This window comes from Salmo salar, chromosome ssa03, assembly GCF_905237065.1.
Source record: "Salmo salar chromosome ssa03, Ssal_v3.1, whole genome shotgun sequence".
Classification (NCBI taxonomy): domain Eukaryota; kingdom Metazoa; phylum Chordata; class Actinopteri; order Salmoniformes; family Salmonidae; genus Salmo; species Salmo salar.
This window is the reverse complement of record NC_059444.1, coordinates 16,662,004-16,684,257: the sequence shown is the minus strand read 5'-3', so window position 1 is coordinate 16,684,257 and position 22,254 is coordinate 16,662,004. Positions and strand designations below refer to the sequence as shown.

At 42.6% G+C, this 22,254-nt stretch overlaps 2 protein-coding genes across 3 annotated transcripts in view; one reads left to right on the top strand and one right to left on the bottom strand.

Annotated features, from left to right (window-relative positions):
* Positions 1-151: 151 nt before the first annotated feature.
* LOC106599090 (plexin domain-containing protein 2) lies at positions 152-8,815 on the top strand. Of its 2 annotated transcripts, none has more exons than XR_001327358.2 (14): positions 152-729; positions 2,460-2,632; positions 3,557-3,700; positions 3,936-4,005; positions 4,216-4,338; positions 4,546-4,664; positions 4,772-4,871; positions 5,006-5,101; positions 5,692-5,773; positions 5,937-5,997; positions 6,095-6,331; positions 7,238-7,276; positions 7,522-7,685; positions 7,974-8,102. XR_001327358.2 is itself a non-coding variant. In XM_014190152.2 (14 exons), the coding sequence occupies exons 1-14, from the start codon at positions 642-644 to the stop codon at positions 8,202-8,204; spliced, it is 1,731 nt and encodes a 576-aa protein (XP_014045627.1). In that variant the 5' UTR covers positions 155-641; the 3' UTR covers positions 8,205-8,815. The 2 variants fall into 2 exon arrangements, 1 of the variants encoding a protein (XP_014045627.1); XM_014190152.2 differs by having other exon boundaries at positions 155-729; positions 6,095-6,335; positions 7,974-8,815.
* Positions 8,816-9,890: 1,075 nt separating this feature from the next.
* Positions 9,891-22,254, bottom strand: part of LOC106599092 (rab effector MyRIP) — a 17,726-nt gene continuing 5,362 nt past the window's right edge. Inside the window, exons 2-11 of the mRNA XM_045716019.1 lie at positions 20,488-20,585; positions 19,992-20,072; positions 19,786-19,929; positions 19,288-19,387; positions 18,564-18,895; positions 16,319-16,555; positions 14,670-14,885; positions 11,282-11,377; positions 11,049-11,109; positions 9,891-10,401 (exon numbers count right to left, since the gene is read on the bottom strand). Of these exons, the coding sequence (XP_045571975.1) occupies positions 10,388-10,401; positions 11,049-11,109; positions 11,282-11,377; positions 14,670-14,885; positions 16,319-16,555; positions 18,564-18,895; positions 19,288-19,387; positions 19,786-19,929; positions 19,992-20,072; positions 20,488-20,585 (1,379 nt within the window). The 3' untranslated portion in view covers positions 9,891-10,387. The remainder of the gene's footprint in view (positions 10,402-11,048; positions 11,110-11,281; positions 11,378-14,669; positions 14,886-16,318; positions 16,556-18,563; positions 18,896-19,287; positions 19,388-19,785; positions 19,930-19,991; positions 20,073-20,487; positions 20,586-22,254) is intronic.

Genomic DNA, 22,254 nt, shown 5'->3' with positions numbered 1-22,254 from the left:
CACACTCATCCAATCCACGGAATTCTCACAGGAACTCGCTCTCATGCAGGTGAGAAAACACACACACACAGTACACAGACAGACAGACAGACAGACAGACAGACAGACAGAGAGAGAGAGAGAGAGAGAGAGAGAGAGAGAGAGAGAGAGAGAGACTCACTGTTTTGGTGCGTGTGTACAAAGTTTCCAGCGCTTATGCACTGTCTCCACTCTCAACTAATTAAAACGGAGATGACCATGCAAGAGGGAGAGAGACAATAATAACTTCAGCATCGCACTCAAGTCATTGTCAACATACTTATTATCTTAGACTTACTTAGCCCTATCAAGTGATCACACAACCTTTCCAAGCCGAATAGATTTAGCCAATTTGAATTCTTGTTAAATGGGCATTTCCCGGCGACGGGAAGTATTGCTATTGAAATGTTTAGTATTTTATGTTAAAAATGCAACTACTGGATTTTATTTCATACCTTGCTCTGCGTTTTTGTTTGAGAAGTGGACAACATTCTGACGGAATAGTATCGCCTTGATACTTCAAACCAAAAGGACCTTGCGCAGATGAAAAGTTGTCCAACTGAGGTTTCTATTTGATAGTGTGCTTTGGGTATTTAAAAGGGAATAAAGAGACTTAGGAACTGATGATGACGAAGACTCTCACATTTATCACCGGAATATTTATCGTTTTCCAGTATCAAATAACTCATGTGGAATTGATGCCCGCCAGTGGTGAGTCATTATTGTTCTTCAATTCTCTTTGGTGTGTTTTGTGTTTTGAAGCTCAGCCATGTGCACTAAGATTTCTATATAGCCTTAATGTTTTGGCAAGTTATTTACCTTTTAAATAAATCAAAATATTGAAGGAATTACTGTAAACATTAGACCATAAATGTACAGGATAAAATGCTGTGATAGGCTACATCACTGCAATACTGAATCCTTAGAGAGTGGACACAGTTCTCTGGCATACAATAGAATACTTCCCAAGGGACTGAATCCTTAGAGAGTGGACACAGTTCTCTGGCATACAATAGAATACTTCCCAAGGGACTGAATCCTTAGAGAGTGGACACAGTTCTCTGGCATACAATAGAATACATCCCAAGGGACTGAATCCTTAGAGAGTGGACACAGTTCTCTGGCATACAATAGAATACTTCCCAAGGGACTGAATCCTTAGAGAGTGGACACAGTTCTCTGGCATACAATAGAATACATCCCAAGGGACTGAATCCTTAGAGAGTGGACACAGTTCTCTGGCATACAATAGAATACTTCCCAAGGGACTTTCCTAAGATAAGAGGAGATAAGATAACTTACTTGCTATAAGTGGACTTGCTACATAAATGTCACTTTGCTGACATGCATGTAGGTTTATTACTGCTATTAGTGTCAGTTCATGGCTTATTAAAGGGGCAATAACTAATTGCGACATTAATTTATATACCCATGGATTCTTGAGGAATATAACTTATAAACGCCTCATGAGCTTAGTTCAATTTTCACACTCCATCAGAACCCAAAATAGAAGCTTGTTTTACTCTAGTGTTTGTAAGCAAAGTCATTGTAAACAAACACTACATAGCCTCAAAACAAGACTAAAACTGTACATTTGATCTCATGGTTGGTCAGTCCTTGCATCTATAGCTCTGTCTAAGAATTTGACAGTGGCTACATTTCTCCAGCCCCATCCTTAAGCTATTTACCAAATCAGTGGCGGGGTGCCCGCTTTCTTATTGTTTGAACTGCAGATTGCTCATTAAACCGGTTTCTTTTAGGTGTTCTATATGTCTCCCAACCACAATAACACTTCTAAGTCTGCTGATGATAGTAGAACACTATGTGACATGCTCTATGAGACTCACAACATGTCTTCCTCCATCATAACTGCCCCATAACCTCTGGGTTGGGCCTGCCAGCGTGAAGAATGTGCGGCAGCCTTTCACTCTCTCCTGCGAAAAGAGGGGGGAGTTTAGATGCAATGCTGTCCCTGGCAGGATGATTGAGGGATGGTGGATGTTTGTTTTTCCCAGGGAAGAGAGGTTAGTATGCTGTTTGTGTCTGTCACATGTTGACACCGACAGACAGGCAAACGTAGGCTAGTATATAAAGATGGGTTTAGTTCCAATGACTGTCTGAAGACGTTCCACATGTCATTGTCACCCTCACATGGGAGATTCCTGGGCCCTTTTCAAACACTGGTGAGATGAAACGTAACCAGCACACTATGTCATAGGGAGCCCCTTCTACTCTCCTCAGGGGTCTCCCATCCTGGTGTGCAGGGGTTGGCCCTCTCTAGAGGAGAGTCAGATCTGGATCAAATACATTATGTGTCAAATACTTTGAAGTGTACGCTTGATTTAGCTTGACCGGAATTCAGGGTGGTTTGCATTGGTTCCATTGTATTAGGCTAAATCAAGCACACCTCATGTATCTGAATGTGTTTTTGTTTGGTCTAGGTCTGGGGAGTGTGTCTGGGGACCAGGGATCCTCCAGCCAGAGGTGGAGGAGGTGGCTGGCCACCCCCAGGCCGGGGGCCCCGAGCTGGGCCAGTGACGACCGCCACGGCCACTACAAGGACCAGGATGACCTACTGACTGAGGAGAGACATGACAACAGCTCCCAGACTGAAGTAGGAACAACAACAACAATTTTAAGGGCCAGGATTTTTCCTGACATGACCAGGACAGTAATAAAGTCTGAGCCCTAGTTAATTAGACCCCAGGGTGTTTCCTGGACAGGTCTGGTGTTTAGGAAAAGTTAGGACCCTGTCATGTTTAATAACATTTCTTGTTCTGTCATATCGGCATGATATAGAACTCTACACATTCTATATCTCACTGTCAGAATCAAGCCTGAAATGATCTCTCATTGTTCAGCACATATTCAGGACTTGTTTCCCAACCTTGGTCCTCCAGTACCCCCAATAGTACACATGTTTATTGTAACCCTGGACAAGCACACCTGATTCAAGACCTCAATGAGTTGAAGAGGTGTGTTTGTCAAGGGCTACAACAGGGTTGGGAAACACTGAATTCTAACGTGAATGTTGTTTATCCCAGGAAACACTGAATGCTAACATGAATGTTGTTTATGCCAGGAAACACTGAATGCTAACATAAATGTTGTTTATGCCAGGAAACACTGAATGCTAACATGAATGTTGTTTATCCCAGGAAACACTGAATGCTAACATGAATGTTGTTTATGCCAGGAAACACTGAATGCTAACATGAATGTTGTTTATGCCAGGAAACACTGAATGCTAACATGAATGTTGTTTATGCCAGGAAACACTGAATGCTAACATGAATGTTGTTTATCCCAGGAAACACTGAATGCTAACATGAATGTTGTTTATCCCAGGAAACACTGAATGCTAACATGAATGTTGTTTATCCCAGGAAACACTGAATGCTAACATGAATGTTGTTTATCCCAGGAAACACTGAATGCTAACATGAATGTTGTTTATGCCAGGAAACACTGAATGCTAACATGAATGTTGTTTATGCCAGGAAACACTGAATGCTAACATGAATGTTGTTTATCCCAGGACATGAACCATAGCTACTACACATCTAAGATCTACGGGGCTACAGAGACTGCTGGTAAATATCTGTGGGTGGACATAGATCAGCTGGACCCAGGGAAGGGGAAGATCCACGGCCTGCTGTCCAACACACACAGACAAGCAGCGGTACGCAGCCTTAGGGCAGGGCATATCAAACCATCAAGGATAAGGGCATGCTCCTGTTTAGTGGATGCTGTCATGACAAGTCAGCACCTAGCTCTTGTATTTATCAGGAACCGACTGCTACCTGTATGACTTCTACAATATCAGTGATGATCACTCATGCCTTGTGTCACCTTGTCTTGTCACTGAAACTCATCTTTGTTTTTGTGTTTTTTTCTCCTTTCATTTCTCCTTTCAGAGTGTTCATCTGTCGTTTGACTTCCCGTTCTATGGTCACATACTGAGAGAAATCACAGTGGCAACTGGTGGTACGTCAAACTCGGACGAATGAGAATGAATATGTGAGAGACTACCACCATTATAAGGGACCTCCACCATCACTTCCTGAAATAAGAGGTGTGTGTGTGTGTGTGTGTGTGTGTGTGTGTGTGTGTGTGTGTGTGTGTGTGTGTGTGTGTGTGTGTGTGTGTGTGTGTGTGTGTGTGTGTGTGTGTGCGCACGCGCACCCCCTCCATAAGGTTTCATCTACACAGGAGATGTCATCCACAGGATGCTGACGGCCACTCAGTACATCGCCCCTCTGATGGCCAACTTTGACCCCAGTATGTCCACAAACTCCACCATCAGTTACTTTGACAATGGTAAGACATATAGACATAGAGCCAAACAGGCAATTCTGTCTCCATAGATGTTAAGCCCTGCTCAGTCAATCAAAGGTTTTCTAGAAAAGTCAAGGACAACTAACTTTATCCATGTGCAGTGAGTTAACATAGCTACTGTCTTTGTGTATCAAGCACAGCCTTGGTGGTTCTAACCAGCCTGTGTGTGTTTCTCTGTCTGTCCTTTAGGTACAGCCTTGGTAGTCCAGTGGGATCAGGTTCACCTGCAGGACAGTGTCAGTCAAGGCCCATTTACCTTCCAGACCGCTCTGCACAGCGACGGACGCATCGTCTTCGCCTACAAAGAGGTGACACTCCTCTTCCTCGCTAACTATTACTTATTCTAGAGAAGTAGAGCTATTTGCCATTAGCTTTAATTGTAATGAATGTGTATACCTCATTGTCCTGTGTGTAGGTTCCCATTGACATCACTGAGATCAGGTCAGTGAACCATCCTGTCAAAGTGGGCCTCTCAGACGCATTTGTGGTGCTTCATGAGATTGAGCAGATACCCAGTGAGTACCATCATACTTCACTACTCTACTGAGTGTCTCTGTGTGCCCCCCCCCCCACCCGAATCCCTGGTCCTCCAGTAAGATTAGATCTGCCTGCAGTCTGACCACCATTGACCACCTTCTCATTATGCCAGATGTTCGCAGGAGGACCATCTATGAGTACCACAAAGTGGACATCCTCAAGTCCAAGATCGCCAACTCTACAGTGGTTGAGATGCTTCCTCTGCCCAGTAAGTTTATAGCCCCGTTTATACCTTGTTCTAACGTGTCCTGTGTCCTGATCTTGTCCACATTCTGATTGTGCCCACATTTTCAGACATGCGTCTACACATAGTGTTAAAATGTGTCTCTTATCTCTCCACTGTGTCCACATTTTGACCCGATTTCCTGGTCTCTCCCTGTATGTAAATCATTTGACAGGTATTCTTTCAAAATAATATTTATTTATTTTAAGACATACTGTATATTGATGCCATAAGTCATTTGAGCCACCTGTCAATGGTTTTAGAGGGCCGTATATTGATGATTTGAATGGTTTCACTCTCCAGATCCAAATACACTTGTAAGATATCCAGACACAGTGGGTCCCTGACTACCTTTGGAGGTGTTCAGGAAGATCTGATCACAATCAGTCTTTTAACCGTCTACACCTGTCCAAAAATGTTGGCACAATCAGAATCAGGGCAAAGGACACATGTTAGAACCAGGCATAAACGGGGCTTAAGTCTACAGGGTTCTTTACAGTCAGATCTATGGTAATGATTTGTGCTGGGCTAGAGCAACTTTTGGTGTACTAGGATCTCATTTTTTTTTCTCTCAGCTTGTCTTCAATTCTCCAGCTGTGGACCTTGTGTGTCATCTGAGATCGGCTTCAACTGCAGCTGGTGCAGCAGACTGCACAGGTAAAAGTCCAGGTCAAGTTTGTTATTGCCATTTGTAGGTACAGAATGCATAAAGTGGAATTTCGCTGTGACAAGAGTTCAAAGAGAAATGTAACAACCTATCTCTTCCAAATCAGCACCATGTTGTGTCCTAATGGTTGTTCTGTTCTGTTATTTCTAACAGGTGTTCCAGTGGCTTCGACCGGCATCGTCAGGACTGGGTAGATAAGGGCTGTCCTGAAGCGGTATTGAACAGTTCACTATTCACTTCATTAGTATTCTTCTGCCTCAAGGAAACTCATTCAAAACTGGAAACTAATTCACGTTGTCTTGATTTCACAGGGGAAAAACCAGAGCTGTGTTCAGATGGTTCACACCAACACCACAACACCTTACAATGTGCCTAACGCTCACACTACAACCACTCCAGTTACCGTGACAAGAACAGTGCAACAGCGGACTACCACCTCCATCACCACAACTACCTCCTCTACCACCACTACCACTACCACTACTACAACCAGAGCCAGACCCAGCACCACTGTCACCACTGCCCTCCCCTTCACCAGTGCTCCTACGGTGGGTAAGTAGTAGTACCACTACCTGTCCTTTTTATCAAAACACAATTACCATTTGGTGTGATGGGGATGCTAGGATGAGTGAGTGACATTTACCAAGCCCTTTTACAATTACTTAACATTTACCAAGCCCTCGTGGGTTTACAATGACTTAACATTTACCAAGCCCTCGTGGGTTTACAGTTACTTAACATTTACCAAGCCCTCGTGGGTTTACAGTTACTTAACATTTACCAAGCCCTCGTGGGTTTACAATTACTTAACATTTACCAAGCCCTCATGGGTTTACAGTTACTTAACATTTACCAAGCCCTCGTGGGTTTACAATTACTTAACATTTACCAAACCCTCGTGGGTTTACAATGACTTCATATTTTAAAAGACAAAAGTGGTGCAAGAAATAGAGTAGAAACACATTCTAGTTCATTCCTGCTTACACAATCCAATGCTTTGAGACCCTTGATGGGAAGTGAACAAGTGCACACTTGGAAGTGAACAAATGCACACTTCAGGTAGAAGGATGTAGAATGGGAGTTGGGCTGTGGTTTGTGTTTGCTCTAGCTGCTCAGGGATGTAGAGATGACGAGGGTCCGGTCTGCAGCTATTTCCCAGCCTGCTGTCAGATCATTGTGCAGCCGCTTATACAACGCAATGACAAATACTACACACTGGCACCATACTGCACACGAGGATCTTATTTGCTGAATGATGCCTCTCACTAGGTATCTGTCTATGTCAGACTGGAAGGTATGTTCTCATCGTATGCTGTTTATGAACGCATACAGTACATGCCTATATGGCTCTGGGATAACCATAAACTACAGGCTTCTGACTTGCCTCAGAAAGCTGGTGACCAGTTTTGATTTAATTGGGCCCTCACTCATCCATATGTATTTTTTTCTTTCAGATGACACTAAGATTTCCCTGCACACAGAAAAAGAATCACGTAAGTGGTTGCCAATCTCTTGCATGGTTCCAACATTCTCATGAATAATACATGATGATCACGATAGGCAGTTTACACTTTTGAGACTATTATATTGGTTTCATTACACTGGCAAGCTACATAAAACACACCTAAAGCATTTTTATTAAAACAAATATTATTTTGACCCAGATATGAGCGACAGCCCAGCAAACAGTGAAGATTCCTACAACGTTAGGTAACGTTTGTTACTTGTCCCCCTCCAGCTGCTGAGGTGGACGAGCCAGAGGAGGAGCAGAGAGAGGTGCGCTTGCAGACTGGTCTCCTGGTGGGCATCTCGCTGGTCATGATCACCATGGCAGCAGCCGTCATAGCAACGGTGTACATGTACAACCACCCAACCTCAAGCGCCAGCCTATTCTTCATAGAGGTAAGTAGGCCTATTGCCCCCTGCTAGCCTGGCTGGCACTCACAAAGATGTGTATGTCTTTATTTACACCTTGATTTGGTCAAGGAAGTCACTGAGAGTACATCTAATTTAATGTATTTTGTTAAGGCTTAACACATTGTGACATTTAGGTAATTGAAGACCTTCATCAGACAACATCAGACATTGTTTATGCCTATATGGAGTAGTTACACATTTTAGGGAAGTTCCTTTAATACATTTTGTTTAGCACAAATCTCCTTTCAGTTCTTCTACCTGTGCTTTCCACAGAGGCGGCCCGCACACTGGCCAGCCATGAAGATGAGGTTCTGTCGCAGCTCAGGGAACCCTGCGTATGCCGAGGTGGAGGATCCAGGGCTGGAGAAGGACGATCTGGTGGTGATCGACCCCAAACACACCTTCGTCATCACCGGCCACGACCGCAGGGAGAGCTTCATGGACAGCAAGGATGGCTTCATCGTCCCCAACCAAAGAGAACGGTTCCTGTCAGACCATTGCTGACCGGACCTTTTATACTGTGGAAGGAGAATGTATACTTTCGTTACCTTGCATTCCAACTAAAGTGCATGAATAAAGGAACAGGCTGGATTTGTAAGAGACCGTATTCAGACACTTAGAGGACAAATGGAAGTTTGTGGGGGAAAAAAGCTTATTTTTTGTTAAAAACCAACATGTTTCAGCCTTCTTCAGTTCTACCGTGGAAGTGGAATTCCTTGAACTAACAGATGGCCTTTTATTTAGCACGTAAAAACGTCAAGGTTCAGAGCTGCTGAGGAAGAAAAACTAGCTGATTTAAAAAACAATTAAATATATAAGCTAAGAATGTCATCAGCATGTTGACCAGGTTTAGTTTTTCCTGGTGGAATGCAGTGCTACAGCTGACTGGTGATGGAAATGGCAGGGTCTCAGGAGAATCTCAGGTCTACTCAGAATGACTAAACTCAACGACAGCTACAGGACAATCTTGAACAATGTTCTGATGATTCTCTAATGTACATATGCTTAACCTGCTGTCATTTTCATGACATTTGAAACATTTGTGATTTGTGTGAGAATGCTGTGATTGCAGAGGACAGGACACATAATACATTAAACTGGACAGATGAATTAACCTATACCTCTCAGGTCATTTAGTAGTGTTTACTAAATGCAGGCCTATGTGCAGGTTATGGAGGAAGGATGCTGTTGAATGTCTATGGAAAACAAAGGCAAGAGCACTGCTTGGGTGAAACAAGTGGATGTTAGATGCTCTTGGAAGCACTCATTGGAACATAAAGGTTGTGTTTAGACAGGAAGCCCAATTCTGATATATTTTCCACTAATTGGTCTTTTGACCAATCAAATCAGATCTTTCCACATCAAATATTTTTCAGCGTTGATCTGATTGGTCGATTGGCCAATTTAGTGAAGAAAAAAAAGATTAGAATTGGGCTGCCGGTCTAAATGCAGCCAACGAACTGTTGAAGTCTTTTTCCATAAAGATGGCCTTTACTTCTCTAGTAAGAAGCCCTGGGAAGATTTCAATTGCATACTCCTCGTGTCCTCTCTTCTCATCTCCTTCTCAAAACCCCATTGGAGGGGCGGGAAAGAGGACGCGAGGAGTATGCAATTGAGATCTTCCTCCTGTGTGCAGGTCCCAGGCTCCATCAGGACAGGAGGAATGTCAGACACTGGTGCCACTTCCTCGGCTCAAAAACCCAAACAAACTTATTTTTCCAACTCCTTAAACTGTAAGGTTAGGCAAGCTCTGTGTGTGCATGAATCTCAAGATTGATTACTTCATGGCTTTAGTTCATGACTTTGTTCATACAATTGTAATAGTGGAGGACATCTACAGGTAGCCTACACAGTGAAACATCTATCTGTAGGAGCACAATGATAAGCCAAAAGTAATACAATTTTTATTTTATTGTACATAATTTACAATGTAAATTCATACATTAGATGCAGAAGGTTATAAAGAATTAACAACCATATGAGACTTTCTGTCGACCTGAAAGTATAATATTCTGTATGACCCATATTCAACAGATAATTAATACAGTATAAGACAAATCACTGCTGATTGTTTTATTGATATTAGGAATGTTATTTTGCACGTATTTCAATAATTGTCTCTTTTATGTAATGATTGTTCCCACAACATTGATAGACCAGTGTCTTTTATAAATATTTATCAAATAGGTTAACTGTTAAAAACATGTTAAAACAAGCGGTAGTATAAATCATAGCTTGCCTTTCAGACAATAGCCACACATCTGTTAGAGTTACATCTCCATTGTCATAACAACGTTCTCATTAAGCTATATAAAAAATGGCTCTGGTCACCGATTGGTTGAAAGGTCCAATAACAAAGAGATGATTGACATTTCACTCAACAGCATATTTAAGATAAAGATTCTATAAAAACTGCTTTGTTTCTTAACTTAATCCATTTCAAATGTACATAAAGTATGTAGCTACGATCTCTCATTATTAAGAAATGTACAACTCTTGTCTTTATCCACAGTGCCAGAAGTAGTGGTAAAACTGTCAGTCTGTACTCTGTAGTGTCTTAGTGGCAGGGTAGCAACCCCCTTACTGGACACTGATGGCACCGTCCTGACTGGACAAGGGGCTCAAGGCACTGGTGTGGGGGGAGTCAAAGGGCCATGGCAGTGGTCAACATGCCCGGTCAGTCCGGCTTAGGTTTCTTTATCTGAGAAGAGATAAGGCATGTGGGTCAAAATACAGAACAACATGAGACCACACACACTCTATTGAATACAATAACTAATGTGATTCTAGTAAATGTGTGACTATCTTGCCAAAATAATGGAAAAACTTGAATGAGGGACACAAAGTATATTGAAAGCATTTGCTTCCACACAGCTGTGGTTCCTGAGTTAATTAAGCTATTAATATCCTATCATGTTTAGGGTCATGTATAAAAATGCTGGGCAGGCCATTATTTGGCTACCATGTCTATGCCCCCATAGGATGACAATGCCCCCATCCACAGGGCACGAGTGGTCACTGAATAGTTTGATGAACATGTAGGCCATATCCCATGGCCATCTCAGTCACCAGATCTCAACCCAATTGAACACTTACTGGAAATTCTGGAGCGGCCCGTGACAGCGTTTTCCACCACCATCAACAAAACACCAAATTATGGAATTTCTCATGGAAGAATGGTGTCGTATCCCAACAATAGAGTTCCAGACACTTGTAGAATCTATGCCAAGGTGCACTGAAGCTGTTCTGGTTCGTGGTGGCCCAATGGCATACTAAGACACTTTATGTTGGTGTTTCCTTTATTTTGGCAGTTACCTATATATGGCATATATAATATGTATATCTAACCCTTCAAGGGTGGAGCAGGTAGCCGCCTCCTCGTTTGCCGTGAAGAGTCCAATGTTTGTGGCTGCAGAGAGTCACGTGACACTTAATTAGTTTGTTAGAAAATCACAAGGTATGTGTTTGTTAAACGCTGGTAGTGAGTGACAAGTAGGGACCAGGAGTTTTTCCTGACCCCAAACTGCTGACCAGGAAAACCTCCTAGTCTTAGTCCTAAGTGGCCTGGTCTGGTCCAGTACCTTAGGCTGTTCTTGGGGCTTAGAGAAGCGGTTCTGTGGGACCACGTTGAGACCTGCGATCTTCAGAGCTGCGATCCTGGCTGCGATTTCCGACACCTACAACAAAGTAGAAATATTCAGATTATCTGACTCAGATCAACTTAAAAGGACTTAAGAAGCACAATTTAATGTGTATGTTTTTATGTCAAACATAAGGACCACTTTCTAATTCTTTCTTTCAAACATTTTATTTTATATTTTTCATTATGTGACAATCACCAACATTCAAACATAGAAACACATACAATTTTCTAATTCTAATTTCACCATACCACAGTAAAATCCCAGGTAAAATCACCCGCTTTCTCCATTTTTCAAAGCAAAAGACTGCGTCTGAAATGCCACAATGGGCTCGGGTCAAAAATCTTGCATTCTTATACGAAAAAAAAATAAATGTAAATATATTTAACTTTATGTAAAATGTATTTCAAATACATGTACTGTACATACATATAATACCTGACCACTCCAGAAATGCATGGCTATGACATTTGCAGTTTGCAGGGTGGCCAAAGTGGGTGGCCAAAGTGGTTCCTAATTCGGCATATGCCATAGTTTGGCCCTGAAGAGGATTCTTAAATCGCTCTTTATGTATTTATCAACGGAGATACATTTTTGGGGAAACCAACCCAAAAATTTGGCAGTGATATAATTGAAATTGTTATGGTGGGTAAGAAAAAAAAGATATACAGTATTTTGATTTCACCTCATTTTAACAATCTGTCATTAAGAGCACATTCCCATCGTAAGAAGTTATTAATTAAAAAATACAAAATGACTATAGTAAGTGTCCCCCCCACCCCCTCAACAGTCTTTACTCTGCCTCCACCCCAATGGACATTTATTTATTCACTGCTACAGTTGTTATGATGTACAGTACCAGTCAAAAGTTTGGACACACCTACTCATTCAAGGGTTTGTCTTTATTTTTACTATTTTCAACATTGTAAAATAATAGTGAAGACATCAAAACTATGAAATAACACTTATGGAATCATGTAGTAACCAAACAAGTGTTAATCAAGAGTTTGAATAATCTCAAATATAAAATATATGTTGATTTGTTTAACACTTTTTCCAAATCTGATTATTGCTAGACAAACATTTTCAGGTCTTGCCATCGATTTTCAAGTAGATTTACATCAAAACGGTCCTTGGCCATTTAGGAACATTCACTGTCTTCTTGTTGATAAGGAACTGGATAATATGTGTGAAATGCTTGATAATGTATGTGATATCAACAGAGAAATATATTTTCTGGGTGATTTAAATATTGACTGGCTATCATCAAGCTGCCCACTCAAGAAAAAACATCAAACTGTAACCAGTGCCTGCAACCTGGATCAGGTTGTCAGTCAACCTACCAGGGTAGTTACAAACAGCACAGGAATTAAATCATCAACACGTATTGCTCACATCTTTACTAATGCTGCAGATATCTGCTCTAAAACAGTATTCAAATCCATAGGATGTAGTGATCACAATATAGTAGCCATATCTAAGTTTCAAAGGCTTGGCCTAATATAGTGTATAAGAGGTTATACAATACGTTTTTAGTGATTCTAATGTTGAGGATGTAAATAATATTTGCTGGTCTGCGGTGTGTAATAAAGAGCAACCCAACACTGCACTTGACATATTCATGAAATTGCTTATTCCAGTTACTAATAAGCATGCACCCATTAAGAAAGTGACTGTAAAAATGGTTAAATCCCCATGGATTGATGAGGAATTGAAACATTGAATGGTTGAGAGAGATGAGGAAAAAGGAATGGCAAATAAGTCTGGCAGCACAGCCGATTGTCAAACGTACTGCAAATTGAGAAATCATGTGACTAAACGAAATAAAAAGGGAAAAAAACTATACTATGAAATACAAATAAATTATATAAAGAATGATAGTAAAAAGCTTTGGAGCACCTTAAATTACTTTTTGAAAAAAAGCTAACTCAGCTCCATCATTTATTGAATTCATTGAATCATTAATTGAATCAGATGCCTCATTCATCTGATACTGTCAACTATTGTAATTCTTTTTTTATTGGCAAGATTAGCAAATGTAGGCATGACATGACAGCAACAAACGCTGACACTACACATCCCAGTATATCTGACCAAATTATGAAAAACAAGCATTGACCTTTTGAATTCCATAAAGTGAGTGTGGAAGAGGTGAAACAATTATTGTTGTCTATCAACAATGACAAGCCACGAGGTCTGACAACCTGGATGGAAAATTACTGAGGATAATAGCGGATGATATTGCCACTCCTATTTGCCATATCCTCAATTTAAGCCTTTTAAGAAAGTGTGTGCCCTCAGGCCTGGAGGGAAGCAAAAGTCATTCCGCCACCCAAGAATAGTAAAGCCCCCTTTCCTGGCTCCTATACCTGACCAATCAGCCTGTTACCAACCTTTAGTAAACTTCTGGAAAGAATGGTGTTTGACCAGATACAATGCTATTTTACTGTAAACAAATTGACAACCGACTTTTAGCATGCTTTATAGGGAAGGACATTCAACAAGCATGGCACTTACACAAATGACTGATGATTGGCAGAGAAATTGATGATAAAAAGATTGTGGGGGCTGTTTTGTTAGACTTCAGTGCGGCTTTTGACATTATCGATCATAGTCTGCTGCTGGAAAAACTGATGTGTTATGGTTTTACACCCCCTGCTATATTGTGGATAAAGAGTTGCCTGTCCAACAGAACTTCTTTAATGAAAGCCTCTCCAACATAATCCAGGTAGAATCAGGAATTCCCCAGGGCAGCTGTTTAGGCCCTTTACTGTTCTCAATCTTTACTAATGACACACCACTCACTGGCTTTGAGTAAAGCCAGTGTGTCTATGTATGTGGATGACTCAACACTATACATGTCAGCTACAACAGTGACTGAAATGACTGCAACATTTAACAAAGAGCTGCAGTTAGTTTCAGAATTGGTGTCAATGAATAAGTTAGTCCTAAATATTTCCAAAACTAAAAGCATTGTATTTGGGACAAATCATTCACTAAACCCTACACCTCAACTAAATATTGTAATGAATAATGTGGAAATTGATGTCCACATACTTTTAGTCATGTAGTGTATTTAGGCTTGTCATGACAAAGGGGTTGAATACTTACTGACCCAAGACATTTCAGCTTTTCATTTTTAATTCATTTGTAAAAAAAAATGGAAATACATTCCAATTTGACATTATGGGGTATTGTGTTAAGGCCAGAGTCAAAAAAATCTCAATTTGATCAATTTTAAATTCCGGCTGTAACACAACAAAATGTTATGAATACTATCTGAATGCTCCGTATGAGACACAGAGGACGTCCAGACTTGAACACAAACCTGGAGGTCAGACTGCTGCACCTGGGCGGAAGCCGTTGCCACCTGCTCCTCCAGGTAGGACAGCTCCAGGTCTGAGGTGGCACCTCCGACGGCCCGGGCACACTCCTCCAGGTCGCCAAGCTCCGCTTCCAAACCGTAAGCCGTGCCCGCCACTACGTACACCTGGTGGGCACAGTTCAGTTTGCACAGACAGACTGTGGTCATTTCAGTTGTATAACATTAACAAGGGTTAGCATCACACACCATTCTTAAACCCACAATGAACGTAAGATACAGTGCATTCGGAAGGTATTCAGACCCCTTGACCCACATTTTGTTACGTTACAGCCTTATTCTAAAATGGATGAAAAAAAAAATCCCTCATCAATCTACACACAATACCCCATAATGACAAAGTGAAGACAGGTTTTAAAAAACAGAAATACCTTATTTACATAAGTATTCAGACCCTTTGCTATGAGACTCGAAATTGAGCTCATGTGCGTCCTGTTTCCATTGATCGTCGTTGATATGTTTCTACAACTTTATTGGAGTCCACCTGTGGTAAATTCAATTGATTGAACATCATTTGGAAAGGCACACACCTGTCTATTTAAGGTCCCACAGTTGACAATGCATATCAGAGAAAAAACCAAGCCAAGAGGTTGACGGAATTGTCCGTTGGCACAGATCTGCGGAAGTGTACCAATTTTTTTTTTTTCAGCATTGAAGGGCCCCAAGAACACAATGGCCTCCATCATTTATTTATGTAACTTTTGTACCACCTTTAAATGCTGCAAAAAAATGTTTTGGTACCCTTCCCAAGATCTGTGCATCGACAAAATCCTGTTGTGATACAGCCCGGGATTGAACCCCGGTCTGTAGTGACGCCTCTAGTACTGCGACGCAGTGCCTTGCACCGCTGCGCCACTCGGGTGACCCCAGCCTCCATCATTCTTAAATGGAAGAAGTTTGGAACCACCAAGACCTTTCCTAGAGCTGGCTGCATGATCAAACTGAGCAAATCGGGGGAGAAGGGCCTTGGTCAGGGGTGTGACAAAGAACCCGATGATCACTCTAACAGAGCTCCAGAGTTCCTCTGTGGAGATGGGAGAACCTTCCTCAGGACCTTAGACTGGGGCAAAGGTTCCCCTTACAACAGGACAAAGACCCTAAGCACAAAGCCAAGACAACGTAGGAGAGGCAAGACAACGTAGGAGCGGCTTTGGGACAAGTCTCTGAACGTCCTTGAGTGGCCCAGCCAGAGCCCCAACTTGAACCCGATCGAACATCTCTGTAGAGACATGAATATAGCTGTGCAGTGACGCTCCCCATCCAACCTGACGGAGCTTGAGAGGATCTTCAGAGAAGAACGGGAGAAACTCCACAAATACAGATCTGCCAAGCTTGAAGCATCATACCTAAGAAGATTCGAGGTTGTAATCGCCGCCAAAGGTGCTTCAACAAAGTACTGAGTAAAGGGTCTGAAAACGTTTTATTTCAGTTGTGTATTTTTTATTTTTTTTAAACAACAACTTTTTTTGGTTTGTCATTATGGGATATTGTGTGTAGATTGATGAGGGGGAAAACTATTTAATCAATTTTAGAATAAGGCTGTAACATAACAAAATGTAGAAAAAGTCAAGGGGTCTAAATACTTTCAGAATGCACTGTATGTTGAAAGAACGAACAGACAGACAGACAGACAGACAGACAGACAGACAGACAGACAGACAGACATTCTCCTCCAGTCTGCTGAGTTGTTTGTTCAGCCTCTTTGTGTCAGTGTTGGGGGACAGTGAAGGGGTGCAGTCATCTCCCTCCACCCCCTGAAGTCGGTCCTCTGTCGCGTTTAACACCTTCAGCACCTCAGTGGTGATACTGTGCAGTGACACCTCCGAGTACCTCTACACACACACACACACACACACACACACACACACACACACACACACACACACACACACACACACACACACACACACACACACACGTTTGGATTAACACAACTTTTAGGCAATCCCCAAAAGCCTTCTGTTTTTTTGTGTAACACATCCATTAATGTGAGAATAACAGTTTTAAACGAGCAGAGAAAAGCCAAAGAACGAAGAGAAATAAATAGTGTTTGATTGATTGGTTGATTGATGGTTGATTAATTGGATTCATAGCGCTATCCCAGTTGCTCTTGGTAAAGGTCAAGATATCAGTTAGTTTGTGATGTCACCTGCTGTAGCAAATCAGAAAGGAACTGGAGTGTGTTTTCTAGGCCCTTGTCATTAGGACTATCCTAACATGAAGCAATGGAACAAGGAAGGACAGAGGAAGAGAAAGGAAAAGACAAGTAAGGGAAAGTAAAAGGGTCTAGAGTAGCAAGCACATAGTTAGTGTTACAGCTGTTAGTTGCTTTCAGGTTAGAAATGTCAGAAGAATTACATAGCCATATACTGTATCTCTAGAGGTAAAGCTAGGTCCTTTGTTTCTTAAATTCAGTATCTCCTCCTGAACACAGGGGACACCCTTTCTCCAGGTTTGACTCCTGTCTTATGCAAAGTTCCAAATCTGCCTGATAGCTGTTCTAGCATTAGCATCTTATTCATTAGATATTAATCTATCTTTAACTATTTTTCTCCAACTTTTATGTTATTATTTTCCTCTCCTCTCTCTTTTCTGTCTAGGTCCATCACCATCTCTCCATCCATCTCTACCTCCATTCCACCCAGTGTGTTCACTAGGCTGCAAGTGATGTTATCAAATAGCACATTCTTCCACAGTGTCCACACTTTCTGTTCTTTCTCGCTCTTGTCCTCCCACTGCTGCCTCTCCCATCCCACCTTCCACCTTTCTCTCTGCTTCGCCTAGCCTCTTTCTTTCCTTCAAACATCATCTCCATCATCCTCTGTACCGTCGTTTCCCTCTTTCTCTTCCTCTTCCTCTACCTTTGTGTCTGTCTCTTCGTGTTACAGCTCTCTGTCTTTCTCACTCTCATCCTCAAAGTCAAACAGTCTCACATCTAGCTCGCTGATTCTATCACTCCTCTTCTCGTTCATCATCCTCCTCCCCTCCACCACCATCACTCCCATGTGCCAGGGCTTCTCCATCTCCAACTGTCCCCTCCTCCTCTCTATCTCTCCCCGTCTTTCTCCATGCCACTTTCCCCCCATTTCTCCTCATCTCTCTCTGACCCACTCTGTCACAACTTAGTTAAGTCTCCTACACTCCTCTCTGCTCTCTCCTCCTCCTGTTAGCCGAAAATTGGGAGGCGCTAATGTTCGCCAGTTCTCTCAACTTGGAGATCAGTTCCACTTTATCTCCCTTCATCTCCCACAGAGCCTCCGCGACTATCTCCTACCTCTCTCCTCCTCCTTCTCTCTCCTCCCTCTCTTTCTCCATCTCTCCACCATCGAAACCCGCTCTATCCAGATCATCCTCTATGGATGAAAACTGTGTGGCATCGACTTGTCTAGCCAGTCTACACAGTTTGGATGTCAGCTCTTCCTTCTCTCCCTCCCTCTCTCTTTCTCTCTTCTCCTCCATCTCTCCATCGCTGAGACCCACTTGGTCAAGCTCGTCCTCTGTTGATGACAACTGTGTGAATTGGCTAGCCAGCATATGCATCTTGATGGTCAGCTCCTCTCCTCCTTCTCCCTCCCTCTCTCCAGCTCTCTCCTCCATCCTCTCTTCCTCCCGTTCCTCCTCCTACTCTGTCCAACTCATCTTCAGTGCCTCTGACCTGACTAGCCAGATTGATAAGTGTTGACTCTACTCCTCCAAATCCCTGTCTTCCACTCTTCCTCCCTCCATCTCCACTTCCATATGCCATAACCTCTCCTCCTCCCAATCTCTTTCTCTCTTCATGTAGGTGAGATGAAGCTTCTGGAGCTTCGACCCTTGACCCCCAACCTGACCTTCTCCTACCTCAGACTCAAAGTTGAGGGTGTTCGTGCTGGCGTGGTGACCCAGCGAGGGTGATGGGATGCTGGGTTGCTGGCCAGCAGAGGCCTGGGCGTCTGGAGCCTCTGACCCCTGGTTGTTGTTGGCGTTGGAGGTCATCTTCCTGCGTATCTCCAGCAAGGCAGCGTCCCAGGCCCCCTCGGTGTCGTAAGAGCCCATTTCGTCGTAGGCGGATATCACACCGAATTCCCACTCCAGGACACTGAATACCAACGACTTCCTCTTGGTCAGCAGGCTGGGCTGAGACAGCTGGGTGCTCTCCAAGGCGATCCAGTTTCCGTCAGGGCTCTTCAGCACTGAGAATGCACCTCACACACACCAGGGTAGACAGATGCCACACACACAGAATTGTGTGGATTGCGTGGCATTCACCACAGACAGACATACACACACACACACACACACACACACACACACACACACACACACACACACACACACACACACACACACACACACACACACACACACACACACACACACACACACACACACAACCACACAACCACACAACCACACAACCACACAACCACACAACCACAAAGGAGGAAGCCGTTAGCCACCAGTCTCTAGCTAGATGACATCATCAACAGGTAAATCTGAAACTTACTACTTAAGGTGTGTGTACTAAAGACATTTTGTAAAGATGTGTGTGAATAGTAAATTGCAGTGGCCAGTAGGCTCTTACTGGAGTTATCCAGGCGGTCAATACTCTTCCAGCTGGCCAACCTTGCCGCTCCTCCCTCCTCCTTCAGCCCCTGCTGAGAGTCCTGGGAAACCCCGGAGCACTGCATCACAACGTTATCATCCAGAAGGGAGGCAGAGCGAAACCGCCGAGGTAAATACACACACTTAAATATGGGTAAAGAGAGGTAAAGATAACCAACCAAGTCACACTCCATAAACTGTATTATGTTCTGGTCTTATGTGACAGACTGGGTTTTTAACAATGTTAGCCTGCTAAGCTAAAGCCTGGTCATCAGCCAACACAAGTCTTCATGTTGGGAAAACCATAGTCTCGTTTATCATTCTGCTTTCTGAACGAACATGAAGAAGCCTGGCTATCGAGGTTCGGCCACCTGGGTCATCTGCACACCACACTACTGTGTTAGCCCTCTGAACTGAAGCCTAGGCAAGGTTACTGATCACATAAGCGTAGTTCCCTGAACCACCTTACGCTCCATACCTTGGCGTGGACTGATGTGGTGATCTGGGGCTGGGAGGTGGGGCAGCTTGAAGCCAAAGGCTTTTCACCACTCTGGTTGCCTGGGGGCCTGTCCAGGTCACAGTCTGGGTTCATCTCAACCAGGTTCTTCCTCCGCTGGATGATCTAGGATGGAATTGAGTTGAGTTGAGTTTAATTGAATTGAAATTAAATTAAATGGTACTTACTTTCTGTACGATGGTTGTGGCCAGCTCCTCAATCAGCTCCTCCCTGTGGTCCCGCAAATACCTTGCTTCGCTCTGCATATCCTGGAGAGAACAACAGCGAAGTCAGATAGACAGTCGATAAATATAAAATAATAAGATCCTGTAAACAGTTTTTAAAGGTGGTTTTGGATATGCAAGATTTTACAGATTAAAGGAGTGATTAGGTGCAGAAGATGACTGTGTCAGTGCTCGGCTAGTCTGTTACAAGAGGTTGCAGTACTACTGCATGCTAAAATATCTAAATGGACAATAACATAGAAGTGGGTTTGTTTAGTTAGGGCAGTACAAAGTAAATGGAATTGTATATGAATGATCTGCATTTCAGCAAACTAGAAGGAATACAAATCTTGTACTGCAAAGTGGAATCAATCTTCAGCAGTCTTACTTTCTCCCTGTCACCTCTGAGTCATATGAGTGACAGGCAGACTGACCGACTGACCGCCACAGAATATGTTACCTGATTGTCGGTGTATCCCTCTGCCTTGTTGATGGCCTCGTCGATGGCCTCCTCTGCCACCCTCAGTGCCGCTGTGAGGGTCTTTGCCATGCTGTACTCTGAAAAGGGAAAGGGGGTATAATAGAAATTAAGCGTACATTTATCGTTAACTGTAATTGCGTTAGATACACAGAGTTTACCAAACATTAGGAACACCCCCCCCCCCCAGTTTCAATTTGTCGGAGCGTTGACTCTACAAGTTGTCAAAACCGTTCCACAGAGACGCTCGGCCATGTTGACTTCAATGCCTACCACAGTTGTGTCAAGATAGATGGAGTTTGATACACACAAGAAACTGTTGGGCATGAAAAACCCAGCAGCGTTCCAATTCCTGACATAAACCGGTGCACCTGGCACCTACTACCATATCCTGTTCAAAATCACTTACATCTTTTGACTTGCCCATTCACCCTCTGAATGGCACACATACACAATCCATGTCTCAAGGCGTAAAAGTCCTTCTTTAACCAGTCTCCTCCCCTTCATCTACACTGATTGAAGTGGATTTAACAAGTGACATCAATAAGGGATCATAGATTTCCCCTGGATTCACCTGGTCAGTCTATGTCATGGAAAGAGCAGGTGTTCTTAATGTTTTGTACACTCAGTGTATATTCCAACATTCCCTCCATTTTGTGCCAATATCTGTTCTTTTTAAGTCTTGGTTCCAATAGTTCATATTTTTTTCTAAGAGATTGTCAGTTGGATAGAGGTTTTATATATCTTACCTATCATATGAATATCCTGTCCTAGCTTAAATAGGATTTCCTCGACATTGCTCTGATGTCCAAAAGATTTCAGATCTACATGTCGTGACATAAACCTTTTAAGATGCATGTATTTGAAAATGTCTACATTGGTCAGCCCAAAATGGCTTTTTAATTCTGTCACTTAGACTGAAAAACAGACCAACAAAAAACAATCTGCTCCTTCAATAAAGACATGAAATACTTGCACTTGAAGCAAGAGGAAATTAGGAATGTAGAGTATATACTGTCTCATTATTTAACTACAGGTACCGTAGGTGTGAGCAAAAATAGCTGTAAGTAGCGGTAGAAGTAGTGTTGTCCTTTAGTTTACTCCAATTAGGGTTGGGATGGTAGGGTATTTATAAAAAAATACATTAAATACCTAACCCTGCATTCACTATGTCTGAAAAAGGCTTTGTCGCTACAGACGCTGCCCTCATTCCCTATGCTCTCCTCGTACATGCTGCCCTCTTCACAGAGACACGACACACAGGACAGGCATGGGTCATGTTCAGCAGGCCACAATGTAGCAAAACAGCTTGAAACAGGAAAGTAAAATGGGTGTTTCGTATTGGACAACTTCAGGTAGGACATCATCTGTTTCATATCTCTTTCTCCCATGTTGTGCCCACTGAGCACATGTAGAGCATTCAAACACACAGAAACACTTCAAAACCTCAATAATTGTTGAAAGAATTTTGAGCATGACAGTGAAAAAATACTCTTATAACATGAGCACACATTGCTTGATTAAACAATGATACTGTAGCCTCAGAGTAATTGCAGTCAAATTAGGGATTTGCCTGAGCAGGGGTATTTTCTGTACCTAGTCATAGATTCTCAGTCTTCTTTGAGCTCTATTCACGACCTCGAGATATGCACACAATTCTTTGGTTATTTATTGTTATATAACTGCCTTACTGGGTCTTGTGTCAGGCCTTATCAGCCTTATCCCTGTACTGTGCAGGTCCAGTGTAGA

Excerpts from the sequence above, each read along its gene's own strand:
- LOC106599090 (XM_014190152.2), top strand. The coding sequence starts at position 642 with ATGATGACGAAGACTCTCACATTTATCACCGGAATATTTATCGTTTTC. Across the intron at positions 4,006-4,215 it reads AATCACAGTGGCAACTGGTG|GTTTCATCTACACAGGAGAT; the intron begins GTACGTCAAACT and ends CCCCTCCATAAG. Across the intron at positions 4,665-4,771 it reads TCGTCTTCGCCTACAAAGAG|GTTCCCATTGACATCACTGA; the intron begins GTGACACTCCTC and ends TCCTGTGTGTAG.